The sequence below is a fragment of the Pyrus communis genome, chromosome 2 (genome assembly GCF_963583255.1).
Source record: "Pyrus communis chromosome 2, drPyrComm1.1, whole genome shotgun sequence".
Lineage (NCBI taxonomy): Eukaryota > Viridiplantae > Streptophyta > Magnoliopsida > Rosales > Rosaceae > Pyrus > Pyrus communis.
The window spans coordinates 3,941,161-3,957,455 of record NC_084804.1 but is presented as its reverse complement, the minus strand read 5'-3'; the positions used below and the strand labels follow the sequence as shown (position 1 = coordinate 3,957,455).

Here is a 16,295-nt window from a genome sequence, read left to right as displayed (position 1 = left end):
TTCATCTCCTCTACAATTACTAAAAACCATATACATATACATAAAGACATGCATTTATACATCAATTTTGTTTCAAACGTAAGTCTTCTCAATTCGGCAGGTACAATACCAAATGAGATTGGCAATCTTCAAAATTTAGAGACTTTGACACTTGGGGTTAATAATCTCAATGGCCTCGTCCCATCCACAATCTTCAACATAACCATGATAAGAGAAATAGGGCTTTCTTTTGGTCAGCTCTCAGGTAGCCTCCCAGCAAACATAGGCCTTGGGGTTCCAAACCTAAAATTCCTTTATGCAGCATCAAACAACTTCAGCGGAGGTATCCCCAACTTTTCCAATGCTTCTAAGCTCATCAAGATAGACATGAAGAGAAACTCGCTTACGGGGTTTATTCCGAGCACACTTTGTCCCTTAAGAAACCTTCAGTGGCTTAGCTTAAACCATAATAATTTGACGATTGATACTTCTACTCCAGAAGCAAGCATTCTCTCTTGTTTGGCTAGCCTAAGAAATTTGACAACATTATACTTGGGTAATAATCCATTAAATGACACGCTTCCGGTGTCTCTTGGGAAATATTTCTCTCCATCCCTTCAGTACCTTGATCTAAGCAGTTGCAACTTAAGGGGAAGCATTCACATGGATATTGGAAACTTGAGCAGCTTGATAGCATTAGCCTTGGATAAGAATCAATTGAGTGGAACAATTCCAACTTCATTAGAAACGCTACGGAATCTCCAAGTTTTATATTTGAACAATAACAGATTGCAAGGATTCATCCCATCTGAACTTTGTCAACTAGAGAACCTAGCTTATGCAGTATTGGACGGTAATCAACTCTCTGGTCCTATACCTTCCTGCTTGGGTACTCTGGCCGTCGCTCTAAGAAGTCTGTCGTTGGGGTCGAATTTGTTAACTTCCACAATACCATCTACCTTGTGGGGACTTGCTGATATATTGTACCTGAACTTGTCATTCAACTCTCTAATTGGATCACTCTCAGAGGACGTTGGAAAACTGAGAGTTGTCGTTGACATGGATTTATCAGACAACCATTTCTCAGGTAGTCTACCAAGCAGCATTGGGGGTCTTACAAATTTAGTTAATCTCTCCTTGCACAACAATAATTTTGAAGGCCCTATTCCTAGTTCATGTGGCAACTTGCTTAGCCTAGAACTTTTAGATTTATCAAACAACAATCTGTCTGAAATGATTCCAAAGTCATTGCAAGCACTTGTACACCTCAAGTATCTAAATTTGTCTTCCAATAAACTCCAAGGAGAAATTCCAATGGGCGGGCCTTTCCGAAACTTCTCAGCTCAATCATTTGCTTCGAATGGTTTACTTTGTGGCGTACCCCGACTGAAAGTTCCAACATGCAAAAAAGGTACAGAACAACCGCATTCAAGGAAAGCTGGAGCACCCATCCTGAAATATATTATTCCAGGGGTCTTATCAGCACTGCTCATCGTGGCCGCTGTTTCGCTGTTGATATTACGCAGGAAAAGGAATGTGGAAGTTGCAAGGGAGATGGTCTTGTCACCTCAATTTCATTGGAGAAGAGTTTCACACCTGCAACTTGTAAGGGCGACAAATGGATTTAACGAAAACAACTTACTTGGCAATGGGGGTTTTGGCTCTGTATATAAAGGAACACTTTCGGATGGGATGGATGTTGCTGTAAAGGTTTTCAATTTACAGATAGAAGGGGCTTTCAAGGGTTTTGATAGTGAATGTGAAGTGATAAGCAATATTCGTCACCGGAATCTTATCAAAATCATCAGTAGATGCAGTCAAATTGATTTCAAAGCCCTGGTACTCCAGTACATGCCTAATGGGAGCCTTGAGAAGTGGTTGTATTCTCAAAACTCTCCTTTGAATATCCTTCAAAGGTTGAACATAATGATGGATGTCGCATTGGCATTGGAATACCTTCACCATGGTTATCCGACACCTGTTGTGCATTGCGACATGAAGCCAAGCAATATACTGCTAGATGATGATATGGTAGCACATGTTGCTGATTTTGGCATTGCGAAACTCTTGGGTGAAGGAGATTCTTTCACACAAACCATGACCCTAGCGACGATTGGGTATATGGCTCCAGGTGATGATTAGTTTATTTTTCAGTCTATATTTTTAAGAAGGTTAACTTGTAGATTTCTTTTCTTCATATATGATTAAGTTTACATGTTACATGCAGAGTATGGCATGGATGGAATTGTTTCCACAAAAGGGGATGTGTACAGTTTTGGTATTGTACTTATGGAAACGTTCACAAAAAGGAAGCCAACAGATGAGATGTTTGCTGGGGAAATGAATTTAAAGCAATGGATTTCAAATTCATTATTTCAAGATGTAATTGTTGAAGTTGTGGATGCCAGCTTACTTCGAACGGAGGAAGATCGTGATTTTTCGAGCAAGAGGGATTGTTTATCATCCATTCTGAGATTAGCTCTAGGTTGTTCTGCCGAATTTCCGGAAGAGAGAGTTAGCATGCCAGATGCTGTAGCCACACTCAATAAAATCAAGATTAAGTTTTTGAAGGCCAATGGAGGAAAGTAGAGTCAAGAACTTGGAGAAAGTTGGGGAGGTGGATAAATTCCTTCACCAGCCTCAACCCTAACTTGGTTGCCAAGGAAACTCACCTCCCACCGGAGCGGAACTTTCACCTTTTATCTGGCTGATGAAAGTGTGGCCGCAGCGCTGGATTAGTTGTAAAGTTTCTCTTTTTCCGATTTATATGCATAGAATGATACCAGACGTATTTTGCAAACATTAACCAGATATAAATAATGACTTTCAAAAAATTACACCAAGAAAGGATGAACAAAACTGAACTAATTATACATATTGGATTAAACCCGAATAATCCGAGTCAAAATATAAATATTAAAATTATAGGGCAGCAGAAGCACTGTTGTCATTTCCCTGCATTTCAGAGAACATGTATGAGCATTGTCTGGCTTTGCTTCCACTGTGCTCCTAACCGATCTAATCCCTATGGGAAAAGATGTTTTTCCTCTAACCATCTTTTCGGGTAATGGACTACTAACGGTGCCACTTCAAGATGGAGGGAAGAATCGGTTGAGGTTGAAAGGGAGAGTGTAAAACTCCTCGTTGCGGCTGTCCCCTTTGAATTGCCGAAATTTGACCCACCATGGCATTCCTCTGTCTCTTGCACTGTCCTTGTACTCAAGTGTGTTATCCAGGAAAACAGCAACAAACAAGGCCACAGTCGGAGATGAGGAGAAGATGGTATTCAGAAAATCGTTGAACTGCACATCAAAGAAACAGAAAGTCAGTGACAATGATGATCCCCTTAAATAGGTATAACTTAAGTTTACCTATTTTTCGTTGTATAAGAAAAAGACTCTGAGGTTTAAAGAAGGGTAACTCACCCATCCTGCATTGGTATGAGCAGGACCGTGAAAAGCCTTCAAAGTGTAACCTCTGAAGTACTCGGGAACAGACAAACCCAAGAATAACGCTACACCAACAATAAAAAGGTTCCTCATCGAGTTCATGTTTGTGAATTGCAAAAAGGATAACCCCACTGAAGCTGAGAGCACATAATTGATCGGCAATTAGATGCAGATAAACGATTGAGATAAACTGCTCAATAAAATCTAAAAATAAATGTGAAAGTGAAATTGGATCCTTACCGACAAGACCAAACAATACACAATATGCAGCGGCGAATATGGTGAAGGGTATTGATGCAAACAGAGCTCCAAATTTACCTGCAAGAGCAATGATTTGAGTTAAAAACTGGAAGACAGATTGGAAGTGTGATACTAGGCAACAAAAAATCATATGTTTGTCCAGGACTAACCTAACATGGAGAAGAATATCATAAAACCCGCTGAGACTTGAATGACCCTACGGCTTCCAACACGAGTGCTCCCAAGAAGCCCCACATTTTCTCTGTAATGTTTCCGAAAAAAATTAGTTCAGTTTCATCAAGTGGATATCCGAGAGCAAGAAGCGTCACTACTTACATAGAGACTGTTGAGCCAGTCAACGTTCCAAAAAGTCCATTAAGTAGGATTCCTATCCCCTGCCAGCCAATTCCACGGCTAAGAACATGAGCTGGAGGTATTGTGGCACTTGCTAGACGCGATGCAGCCTTGTATGCTCCAGTTGACTGTAAAAGTAAGCATTAGTTTACGTTGACTTATATCATCTTTTATTGAGTGGCATCCAAGTCTGTCTGGGTTATACCTCGATCAATGAAACAAGAACAGCTGCCATCATTCCAAAAGCATGACCAGCATCAAAGGTTGGGGCACCCCATTGAAGAGGATAAGGTACTTTTATCCTGTTTAGGAGGAGAAATTGTAAATATTCACAAATTGAATGTGCCCTAATGACAGTATCACATTTCCATGCACTACAAATTGAACGATAAAGGTGAAACAAAGACGCTTTTAAATGTTAAGCTACTCTGGTACCGTGATTTTGAGTACTTTCAAGTGCACTTTACAGAAACATTTGGGTGGGGTGAATATATCTTAACCATTTCTTTTGCAAGTTAATGCAGACTGTGCAACCAATTAAAAGCTAGTTTTGGTACCAACCATGGAGCAGAAGAAATGAGGTTGGCCCTGTCAGTTCGGCAATTGACTTGGGTTATGTCTGGGCGGTGTTTGTATGCACCACTGGCGGTCAAGAGGTGTGCATATGCCCATATCACTGTGATTGATATAAGAAGAGCAAATCGTTCTAAAACTGGTAGCTGTCTTGCATGGAAGTTCTTTAGGTACTGTTTACACCAACAGGACAAACACAGCACAATTAAGAAGATTGTATGAATTTCAACAAGTACACCATAATGGTTTTATACAAAGCTACTTTCCTAACATCTGCCCTTTCCTTTCTCCGTAAGCACTAAACAGAGCATATCATATGTTATTACATAAGGAACATTAGTAATACCTGAGAGAAAGCTACGAAAAGGATAAGCATGGGAATGCCAATTTCTACACACTTTCCAACCTGAAAGGTATTAAGTGAAGTCAGGGAACTGGAATAAGTGAGACGGAAAGAGAATTGCTTTCATCTTTCAAAACTTGAGAAAATTAATAATTGAGAATAATGGCAATGGTAGTTTTCACTATACCACGGGGAAGCCTCTATCAAACAGGCCAAAACCCACCAAGGAAATAACCGGAACCATTCCAAGCGGGCTGAAGAACCTATACGGAGTAATGTAGATTCCCTCATTAAATATGAAATAAAGAAGATTATCGAAACTTGCTTGTTGATATGGAGATCAAATTTGTACCTGGAACAGATGGCCCAAATTTGACTATATCCCAGAACAATTTGTATGCTTGAAGCTACTATCAGAGCACCTTGGACTGCTTTCATGGTGTCAAGGAATCTCTAGAGATACATGAAATGTCATTAGCTTTTGTATCCAAAGTTTCATAAACAGCCAAATTAGTAGCAAGGTAGCAGTTTGAGAAACTTCCTCTACAATATGATCATGAAGGAATGCAAACTAAGTAATTGGCAGCTAAATACAACTACATGAACTTCATAAATAAATCATGTATACAGAAACGCTCGCAGTCACAATTCTTCAAATCTAAAACATTTATTCGTGCATTCGTGCAGGGGAAAGAATGGACTCGGTTGGTTTCTATCAAGTGTCAACGAAAGAACTCAGAGCAGTTTCTATCAGTTATCAACGAAATAACACACATTTCTAGTTGCACAAAACCAAATCAAATGCACAAGTGAGCTAATAATTGAACTTACCACATGATTGTCCTCAATCTTCATCAACCGTGAATCATGAATTATGGATATTATCGGGACCATGAAAGCGTAAGACCCTCCAATTACGGTTGGCAATCGGGTTCCAAACAAAGTTTGTAGAAGGGTGTTGATTCCTTGAATAAAAAGTAGAGTCTGCACTACTCTCACTTTGTCACCCTGATCAATTTAAAGTACACAATCCTTAAAAATAAAAATAAAATAAAATCTTGATCACTTTTGTTATGTGAGTAAAATAAGGAGCACATTCATCATCCATATCAATCCATATATAAGCCACAAATAAAAATAAAAATCAATCTTGACCAGTTTTGCTATGTGAAATTACACTATTATTTCTTAAGATATTAGCAAGATTTAAAAATATTGAAAATCTACTTGAATTTAATCTCCAATTCAAACAAGAAGGGGGTTCATTTAAAAGTGGGACTCTCGATGTACTCTTTGCCACCTCACAGCTTAACGCTAACTCGTGCCACTGCTAACATTATAAAATATTGTGCCAAAAACATGAGACGACGTAAAGTCCATGAAGAGCCTTCCTTTTGAGAGAGTCGCCTTAGCATTTCTCTTCAAATAAAAGCCACAAAAATAAGAATTCAATTAAGATGGTATGCAAAATCAACTCACATCATCACCACCCATCAAAGGAACAAGGAATGATGGGATCATCACAGCAGTTCCTAGAGCCAAAATGTAGTGCTGGAACCCCAAAGCAATTGCTTCCCCTGTTTTCAGAAACAAAAAATGAGAACCAAAATTGGGAAAGCAAAAAAACCCAACCTAAAAAAAATTGGAGATTTGGGTTTGAGAAATGATGAAAAATAAACATACCCCAAGAGGGATTTGAGTCAATGCAGTACTCTAAGCCTTGGAGTTGGTCCATTGCTGGATGGCTTATCTCTTCTGGTTTAGGAGCTGCCATGGCTTCTGCCCAATTCAAAACCCTTAATTTCCTTCTAAAACCAAAAGGACTTTAACCAAATGTATCAAAGAACACCGATTTGGGAGAAAATCCTCTCTTGGTTTTACTCAATGAATGCAAAAATGGAATTTACTTGTACCAATTCAGACAGAGAGAGAAGGAGAGAGATTAAAGTCAATGACAATGGAGGCAGAGGAGGACGAGAGAGAGAGAGAGAGAGAGAGAGAGAGAGAGAGAGGATAGAGGGAGGGAGGAGAGAGAGAGAGTTCAATGCTGAGGAGAGAGATTTGGAAAGCAGTGACAGAGAGGAGAAAAAATGTGCACTTGGCGCCCACTGTTGAGTTTGCTTTGGCCTTTTGGGTTTATATCACTCTCTCTCTGCTTTTGGTAGGTTTTAAACAAAGGTTTCCGTTAAATTTATCATATTCCGAAATTGCCCTTTAAGGAACTTCCAAACTGGATGTTACCGTTGCCTGCCACACTGTTCCCAAAACATTTTTACAACCTAATTTATTAATTATTCTGAATTCTAATTACCTAAAAAGGTAGAACAATAAATTAGTGTTCAAATTGTTTGTTGTTTTAATAAATGAAATTTCTTAATCCTATCTTTGCAAATCTAATTTTTATCCTTAAAAGGAGAAAAAGCGTAGATAAGCTTAGGAGTTATTCTTACATATTTTAATAAAAAAAATACTATGAATAACATACTAATGCAAAACTAATAACTTTTCCTTTTGAGTTCATATTTGGACTTTTAGAATTTTATTAAAGAAAAAGAAGTATGAATTTTTGAGTTGGGTCAGTACTTTGGACTTTTACAACTTTTAGAATGAAAGAAAAAACCACGGTATGACCTCTTGAGCTCAGTTAGTCGCCTATACACGATGTTTGACTCTTAATAGTAAATGTGTCATGTATGTTGGAGCCTCATTGCATCAATCGTTAGGAGTTGTCAATTTGTGCATGTACGACTACCCTTAGTATTGTCTAGTTAATTTGAATATTTTCTTATCAATGTTGTCAATTTTATTTTTTAGCTAGGTTATTACATATTTCCCTCACACTCATTCCGTGTATACATGGTGTATAATGTGTGATGCTTAAAGTAAGTGTAAAACACATGACTCATCGCACTATCTCAAGCAAATAGTTATAGACAAAGTTCTATGTGTAGGATTGCATATTCTTAGAATCAATGTATTGTTGAAATTGCATGGATGTGATTTGTCAATATATAATAAATATGGATTGAGATTAGCGTTAAATTTTTGTGTCCTAAGCCTGCGAAATGAGAGATCATAACCATTTAATTTCAATCTTACGACCCTCATTAGCTCATCCTATTAGCACACTTCACAACAACCCAAAAACTTGAACGACCCAGATCTCTTTCTCTCTCTTTTGAACAATTTTCAAACTCTAGACACAGAAATCCGAACTGGATCTCATTCCCATAATTATGCGTATCTATGTAGGGTCTATGTGAAACTCATGTGACACCTATGTGGACCTTCATAAAATAAATGATCGCACCAATATATGAAAATAAAACTTTAACTTTAATTTGCAATTTTATGGTCCCATATACATAATCTTATGGTTAACACTGCCAAAAACATATTATATGTTACATAAACAACAATCCAAAACGCTAACAAATTAAAATTTTAACCATTTAACCTTGTATATATCTCATTGTGCTATATTTATCATTACGTGTGTGATGAGTACGCGATGAAAAATATAAAAACAACACTTATACCTCCCCAATTAATTATGTTTTCAAACAAGTAGAATCTAATTAAATAAGAAACCATAGTTGATATAATTATTCCAAATAATAGGGGAAATAAACGTTTAAACGAAAATTCTTGTTGACTGTAAACAAATCCTAAAGCCCTTTTGTTTTGTTTATTTATCGTGTTAAAGTAGTACGACAAAGTATTTGTACGTGAAGATGCAGTTGGCTAATTTCTTATGTTAAAGAAAGAAGTAATCTGACTAGACCTCAACGTGCGAAGACACTTTTCCAAATCTCCAACGTCAATATTTCACCGAGTAGGATTCTTTGTTCTTTTATTACCATCTTCTTTCATTCATTCATCTCATATTTTTCCTTTTGTCTTATTTTTTATATAAAAAATTCAAAACAAGATATAGACGTAACGTAATCGCAACCATTTAAATAAGAAGAGATTGAAAGATAAGAAAAACTAAGAATGAAGAGAATCATACTTCATACTTCACTACGCTAAGAAAGAAAGACAAGCAGCTTGGAAATGGGAGCCCCAACTGATCAATCTGTCATCTCTTTCGTGTTAATAATGCACTCTGTGCATGTGTATGTACGTAGTACATATCCTGTACCTACAGTTCGAGTTTTCCCTTTTCTCTGCTGTATATACAGCAAAGGTTACATCTATCATCTCCTTTGTATTCACCACCTTCTACTGACCTCCCCAGACCCAAAACCCTACCACCATTAATCAACCTTCAGAAAGAAAAGGACCCTATAGAATACATATAGAAATATAAGCCATACGTTCAAGGTTCACCTCCTCACGTGTGAAGTGCGTCACCGTCAAGTGAGACAATTTACTCTAATATTATGAAAAAGTTTGAGATTTCATCCAAAAACACATTAAAAATCTTAAATAACGTTTGATAATCATAAGGTTCCTTAACTTTTTGATGTGTGACATTCTTCGCTTCTAATAATGTTACAAGGATAGTTATCCATACACGGACATTGGTGACTAGATCTTGCAATGTATGGACTGATGACAATTACCAGCTGCATGCGTGAACGATTGTCGTTAGCAATAGAATGTATCAGGGGCGTCTCTAAGATTTTGAGGGCCCTATGCGAAATTTATAAAAGCTCCCCTCCTTAAGATAGTCTTAACAAATGTAGGACAATGTATTGACGCTAAAAGACAATCACTTAAATCAAAACAAAGTTTAGCACTCACTGATTGCAAGTTTAAAAATACCATTAATAATAAGTAAAAAGAGCTACAAATATAACGTTCACTAAACAATCAGAAGCAGTTCAATCTTAAACAACCAAACAAGAAAACAAACTTCAAAAACTCTAACTTTAAAGTTTCACTTGAATATGTAATATTATTACATAATAATATTGAAAAAAATACCATCTTTTATGGTGTATTATTGACACTCAAAATTTCTTATTGTATTCTAAATTTTTATATTTAGAAAGGAAAAATATTACGCTTATAAAGAGTGTAAGATAAGATTTTAAAGTGCTAACAAAATCAATTTTTGAATATAGAACATTATTTCATAACAAAAGTAATTTTAAATATAATATTATTACATATAAATATTAGGTGACAAATTTTGAAGACCCTTCAAATTTGGAACCCTATGCAACTGCAGCTATCGCATCTCCTCAAAGCACATCTGGCATGCATGCGTGCAAGCACCGTACGTGGTTTTCTACTTTTCTTGTCAGTTGTCAATGATATAAATACCTCACGGTTTGGGGTGAAGATTGCAGAACATATTGTCTTTGCGCGGAGTGTAATTTGCATAGACATACCCAGCAGCAAGGCATATGCAAAGTTAAAGCCATTTTTTCCAAAAGTAAAAAGGAGAGCAAAAGCTGTATGTTTAATCACCACTTCCGAGGAATTATCTAAAGGATATATATGTCTTTGGTCATGGACTCATCTGTATATATGTTATCTAGGAAACATGAATCTAGAGAATATGCTAAAGCATGAATCATGTAAATATTTTTATAAAATGAACTTTAACGAAAAATTTTCGGTACTGTTTAATTTAACGTAAAATTATATTTTTACATTAAAAAGTCAATCATGATACTATTCACTTTACCTTTATTTTGTCCTTATTATTAAAACTCAAAATTTTCAAAAATCATTTTCATTAGTTTTCATTTTTATTAAATATAAAGCCTAGAATCTACCCCAAGCCCATCCTAGATCCTACTATCATTGTCGCGTATCTCTTTATTTGTGTTTGCGTCTGCGCAACATAGCTTAAATAGCTTTGACGCCAGGAAATATATATCCATTCAAGTGGTATAATCACCTCAAAGCTTACTTTAATCTACTCACCACAAAGCTCACTTTAATCTACTTTTTTTTGGAAATACTGATCGCTCAAATATTCATGCATGGATAGTTGAGGTTCATAATCTGATGACGTAACCATATGTATTATTAAAGCATGCAAAGGAAGCCTACATACATAATGATAAGTAAATCTCAAGAGAAGAATGATTATCCTGGTCAAAGCAAACAAAAGCATCCTTTGTACAAGGAGAGTCAAGGTCGAGCACGGTTTAAGAACAAATTAAGAACGAGTGGAGGCATGGATGATTTTGTCGAAAGGGTCCACAGGTTACTTTTGACGATGGCCTAGTCTCTCAGTCGTCGAGGAAAACCAACCAATGGAACTACAACTTTTACAAGGAAAAAGAGAACGACTGTAGAATAATGGGAGTAGAATGCCAGTTAAATGACAACCATGTCAAATCAATTGTCAACCACAAAGTAATGGGTCTGTGTGAAAGGAGAAAGTTTCTTGTAACCCAGGCGTAGTGTGAAAGAGATGAGATGAGGTAGGGTTGTCTTCACTGACTTGTTTGCTTTGCATTATCTTTGCACATCAGGGACTACTTTCGGCTAGAACATGGAATGTACATCTAGAGGTGATGTGTACATCCAAGAAAAGACGATACAAATGGATCGCTTTACTAATAACCAATCCTTCCTTAATCTTTGTTAAAGTGACTATTATCGGTTACTTTATTTATTCACATCTTACTCCGTTAACTGATAACTCTACTATGGACCTCTTACGGTTCATTCCCTAACAATTTAGAGATAATACACACAACGGAGACTTGCACAATTTAGAGATAATACACATAGCTGAGACTTGCAACTCAAGTGGTTAAGATCATTTACTTTTGCATGCAACCAAAACTCTAAATATTGATACCAAAAAACACAATTTGTTAAGTGACTAGTAATGTATATTAGCCTAAAAATTTGTGATTTAATTATCTTGATAAAAGACGGGGAGTCAAAAAGGGTGGGGCCCCAAAAAGGGATTGAAAACTGGACATCATTAACTTTTGTACGCAAATATTGTAGGATTCTAGGAGACAAGGTCCAAAGGACACCCTTAATCGGTGGAAATTAACCGTAATACACTCCAACAACTACAATTTTATAGCCACTGCATCATGTCGACTCGATTCTTTCCTCTGTAGTTGGATTCTATCCAAGGAAAATTCGACTTGAGCTCCCTCGAATTGTGTGCTATCAAGTGGATTATCATTCCGAACATGTACATGTATAATCGATAGCAAAAGTTACAAGGCCTGTTGCAGTGCATCTAGGCGTAAATGGTGCTGCCTGGAGTCGTTTTCTCCTCTTGAAATTTTGAAATCTGTTGTATATGATGGCCGTGCTTCTCTCCATGACTTTACCTCTGCTAGGAAGAAATATAAGAAACGGCTCAAGATCGTCGGTCTAACTTCCTTTCACTTGATCGTTTCTCCTCCACCTCTCTTCGTCTCTGCCGCCTGCCAAATTAGAGCGAAGTGGTCATTTTGTGAGAAGTCGGAAAGGATTGGCAACACAAGAAGTAAATTTAAAATGGACGAAAAAAAGAAACAAAAACTTATCATGACATGGTCACTAAGAATAGGAAAGGAATTTACGATGGATGAGTAAAATAAGACCAAAAGTTGTTAACAAAACATACGCAAAAGCCATGTATCCAGCACCAGCACTGGCAGAAGATAAGAGTGTTGCGTGAGTCCCCACAGTAGACATAGAATCCTGCAGTCCTGAGGGAAGAGGATTTTTTCGATCACCATCGACCTGAAAGAAGTAACGTCATTTAAAACAGTTGATCAATCAATTGATATCTCTCACAATTTATAGGGAAGTAATAGTTCATATCCATAGATTGAAACCTTATCCCATTTTGACTTCTTGTTCTGTCTACCCTCCCGAGGGATGACATCAGCTGCAGGCGGTAAGGAGTTCAACCCAGTAGCAGCCATGGTTGAAACACCTGCAGAATGACACAGTATAAGAGAACTTACGAGAATAAAATGAAAGAGAAAGATGGGATTTAACTACTAAGCCGATTAGCCAAGGCCTTGGCTCAGGTGATAAAGTTGTGTGGAATTGCACATGCCTAATCAATCTTTACTACCCAAGTTTAAAATTAAAATTTGCTTCAAACCTGGATAAGGTATGTTAATTTTAGGTGCAACACCGGCTATTCCAGGCTGTGTTCCTCCAGAAACATATTCAACCTTTTGACTCTTCTTCCTATCTTGCTCTTTCCTTTCCATTTCATGCCTCATATCAGCCTCTGCTTACCAAAACATACAAAACACAAGCAGAAGAAAGACTAACAGGGTTGGAAAACAAAATTCTGTACAGAAAAACATGACAGTGTCCTCTTCATTACAGTCTATGAATTTCGTATTTGTGATAGCAGCAGATTATCCAATTATTTTTAGAATACATAAGTCCTACTAAAATTTCTTGAATACCACCCTCTACATACGAAATAGTCTATCAGAGAAAATTTCAAAAAGCATCACTAACCAGAATAGCTAACTTGACAATGCACTTACGTGAAATACGAAATATTATATACAATGTTACAAGTTAAACAGTGCACTGATGCATGACAGGAAATACACAGAAAGAGAGTTGAAAGAATTGTGAGTAACCTATTTCATCACAGTAGTCACTTTTGTCATATCCATGAGGGTCAAATACATCTTTACTGAAGCAAGACCCTATCTGATCAATATCTTGATACCTCACCGCATGCACCAGAAAGTTTGGATTCCTATAGTCCTTCTTATTACGTACTTCTGCATTGAAGCTTTTCCCGGCTCTCTTGTATTCAAGAAACTTATTTATCCTCCTCTGCAGTAAGAAGAAACTCAAAAGTTAAACAAATACACAACATGAAATGACTTGTCAAGTGAAGAAAAGGCACACAGGCATCATCTTTACAAAGTGAAAACCACAAATTATTGGATTTGGATGCTTGCAAAGGACAAAGCCTCAAAAGAGTTCCGAGATTCAAATACAAATGTTGTGTAACCATAGAACAATAAGCTAAACATATACGACTTAAGAAGTTATATTAGATGAGGCTTTATCAATTGATCCTGAAAATATCAAGAACAAGAGGCTATCTCCAAGATGAACAGTTCTACACTCTATAACCCCATAGGAACCTAATTGGAAATCAGAATCTAAAAGGAACTTACTTGCAGTTCCTCTGAACACTTTGCTTTTAACGGTGGCGGTATAAACTTATCCAACGGACCAATATCTTTCTGCTCTTCTGCAACAACCTCAGCTGCATGTCTACCCTCAGATTCAAGTACAGTATCGTTCATTGTGTCAGAGTTTGACGGTTCAGATAATTGTGGAGTGCGAACTGTTCCTGGAGGTGTCGTATCATGGAAATCACCAGGAACACGACCAATCCCTTCTATTCCACCCTCCTGCAATCAAGCATCACCCAAAACAACATACTAATAAGGTCAGCAATGATAAAAAACTACCAAACACCCTAATTATGTATGAATAAACACGGAGCATTGTTCAATATCCAATATCAAGGAAAAGATCTACATTTGGCAGGGCAAAACCTAACATGACTACCGCTTTTCGAATACTCAAACTCAAAGTATCATCCTTTGCAATTGAAAACATGAACTGCGCAGTCTCAATCGAACTGGAACAAGAATCCGACTCTAACATTAAAAAATCAATCAAGTTCAGAAGAACATGATAATACCAAAATCATTTTTCATTCAGTTTCTCAGAAATAAAGAAACTTCCACCAAAAAAAAAAAAAGAGAAAAAAAGAATACCTCAGGCTCAGGAGACATAGTAACTTCATCATGCCCGTAGTCCACAATCGTAAGCGCCCCTCTTCTTCTTCTATTCAAACCATCCGAAGCCACCTCATTATCCCCGGCATTCGGCGGTGCGCTATCATCGTTCCCAGACTCACCACCCACCGTTCCATCCACATCCGCCATTGCAGCATCTCCCGAGCCTCTCAGCTCACCGTAATCGTCGAATTCTCTCCGTTCTCGTCGCTCATCATCTCCTTCTTCTTTGTTGTTGTGCTGCTCAACGTCCTCCATGTCTTCATCTTCTTCTTCGTCGTTGTAATTGGAGAGCAGGAGAGCTATGGCGTCGGATTGCTTCTTCCTCGATGCCATGGGGTTTGGGGAGCAGAGATCAATTAGGGATTTAGGGTTTCTGGGTTCGCGCTAACTAATTAACTAACTTTTTGAAGTTGGCGAAGCAAATGATTTGGCGGAAGAAAAAAACCCAAATTGCAGTGGAGCCTGTTGGTTCAATTTCACTTGGGCCTTAATGACATTTTGGGCCTTATCTCATTATCAAAGCCCACAAGAAGTAGGGCTGGGAAAGATGGGGTACATAAGATAAAGAAAGTGAAGGAAGCGAAGGTTTATGGTCGATTTTTCTTTGGTTTAGTGACACTCAATCATTACTTTGATGGATTAAATTCAAATGTCAACAGAGGAAGTCACGGATCGCAATAAAAAAGAAGACATGGAGTCGAATCAACTGGTCACCCTAGTCGAGTTTACACATGATATTTCATATTGATATTTGGATTTAGAAGGTGGAATTTAACCCCCTTTCTTTTATTTTAACTTCATTTGTGTTTATGAACACATGGGAAGTCGAGAATTTGAATTATTCGAATAATCATATTTTAGTAAAAGCAAGGACGTCAATGATTGTGCAAATTATTGAAGTTGAATTTAAGTACAAATGACACCAAAGTTCGAGCTCTCAAGATAGTTTTCAAGCAAAGAATAAACCAAATACCACAAGACAATGTGTATGGTTGAGTGGAGCATGCATGAGGAGAAGAGTTGACATCCAATGATCCAAAGGTAAGAATGCGACTCAAACTTCACAAATACTCTTCAAATTTGTGTCGTCTAAAATTAATCCATGCCAGATTGTGATGTCTACGTGAAGTAGACTTGGCCTGTGGTTGCATGTGAGAACGTTGTTCTTGCCGTATCGTTGAGGCAACGATGATGTGATGTATGTGACAACGAAATTAACGTTTCAAACATTTGGTTACTTGGACTCTACCAAGTATATAGCAAATGTTTGTTGATCGAGTGTCGTTAGACCAGTTACTGTGATGAGTCTAGGCAAAGAGATAACTTGTGTCACAATACTCTTATCATAGTGAAGTTTTGTATTAATGATGAAAAGATATTTAGAAATAAAAAAACGAACACATATTCTTGTATTATTGACACGGAACGTCATTATAACTGTGTACTCTTATCAAACAAGCGTTCATTATGAAGACACCAAAAAGGGCACGGAATTCTTGATGAGCTTTCTCTTTCTCTCTGTCGTTGTCTTGCTTTAGAAAACACAATTTATCTTTCGCTTTTGTGTATTTCGTTCTAACTTGTGCTGGCTATGGTCACGCCTTGCATGCACCCACAAGCTTTCCCAGTCTTCCAAGT

General features: G+C 37.3%; 3 protein-coding genes across 3 annotated transcripts; 1 reads left to right on the top strand and 2 right to left on the bottom strand.

The window, feature by feature from the left end:
* Window positions 1–112: 112 nt before the first annotated feature.
* Window positions 113–2,643, top strand: LOC137725159 (probable LRR receptor-like serine/threonine-protein kinase At3g47570). Its single transcript, XM_068463751.1, has 2 exons — window positions 113–2,110; window positions 2,207–2,643. Exons 1-2 carry the CDS (start codon window positions 205–207, stop codon window positions 2,566–2,568), a joined length of 2,268 nt encoding a protein of 755 aa, XP_068319852.1. The 5' UTR covers window positions 113–204; the 3' UTR covers window positions 2,569–2,643.
* Window positions 2,644–2,794: 151 nt separating this feature from the next.
* Window positions 2,795–7,059, bottom strand: LOC137726187 (nucleobase-ascorbate transporter 2). The gene is made up of 13 exons (XM_068465069.1): window positions 6,622–7,059; window positions 6,418–6,515; window positions 5,770–5,946; window positions 5,291–5,391; window positions 5,126–5,201; window positions 4,942–5,001; window positions 4,584–4,768; window positions 4,228–4,324; window positions 4,005–4,150; window positions 3,839–3,930; window positions 3,669–3,746; window positions 3,405–3,565; window positions 2,795–3,281 (listed from the first exon to the last, which is right to left on the bottom strand). Exons 1-13 carry the CDS (start codon window positions 6,710–6,712, stop codon window positions 3,069–3,071), a joined length of 1,575 nt encoding a protein of 524 aa, XP_068321170.1. The 5' UTR covers window positions 6,713–7,059; the 3' UTR covers window positions 2,795–3,068.
* Window positions 7,060–11,819: 4,760 nt separating this feature from the next.
* LOC137726369 (uncharacterized) lies at window positions 11,820–15,057 on the bottom strand. Its single transcript, XM_068465289.1, has 7 exons — window positions 14,634–15,057; window positions 14,022–14,261; window positions 13,470–13,671; window positions 12,971–13,102; window positions 12,696–12,796; window positions 12,482–12,600; window positions 11,820–12,299 (listed from the first exon to the last, which is right to left on the bottom strand). The coding sequence occupies exons 1-7, from the start codon at window positions 14,988–14,990 to the stop codon at window positions 12,233–12,235; spliced, it is 1,218 nt and encodes a 405-aa protein (XP_068321390.1). The 5' UTR covers window positions 14,991–15,057; the 3' UTR covers window positions 11,820–12,232.
* Between the last annotated feature and the right edge of the window lie 1,238 nt (window positions 15,058–16,295).

Excerpts from the sequence above, each read along its gene's own strand:
- LOC137725159 (XM_068463751.1), top strand. The coding sequence starts at position 205 with ATGATAAGAGAAATAGGGCTTTCTTTTGGTCAGCTCTCAGGTAGCCTC. Across the intron at positions 2,111-2,206 it reads GATTGGGTATATGGCTCCAG|AGTATGGCATGGATGGAATT; the intron begins GTGATGATTAGT and ends TGTTACATGCAG.
- LOC137726187 (XM_068465069.1), bottom strand. The coding sequence starts at position 6,712 with ATGGCAGCTCCTAAACCAGAAGAGATAAGCCATCCAGCAATGGACCAA. Across the intron at positions 4,325-4,583 it reads CTCATTTCTTCTGCTCCATG|GATAAAAGTACCTTATCCTC; the intron begins GTTGGTACCAAA and ends CCTCCTAAACAG. Across the intron at positions 3,282-3,404 it reads CTCATACCAATGCAGGATGG|TTCAACGATTTTCTGAATAC; the intron begins GTGAGTTACCCT and ends TTTGATGTGCAG.
- LOC137726369 (XM_068465289.1), bottom strand. The coding sequence starts at position 14,990 with ATGGCATCGAGGAAGAAGCAATCCGACGCCATAGCTCTCCTGCTCTCC. Across the intron at positions 13,672-14,021 it reads AGTGTTCAGAGGAACTGCAA|AGGAGGATAAATAAGTTTCT; the intron begins GTAAGTTCCTTT and ends TTCTTACTGCAG. Across the intron at positions 12,797-12,970 it reads AATTAACATACCTTATCCAG|GTGTTTCAACCATGGCTGCT; the intron begins GTTTGAAGCAAA and ends GTCATTCTGCAG.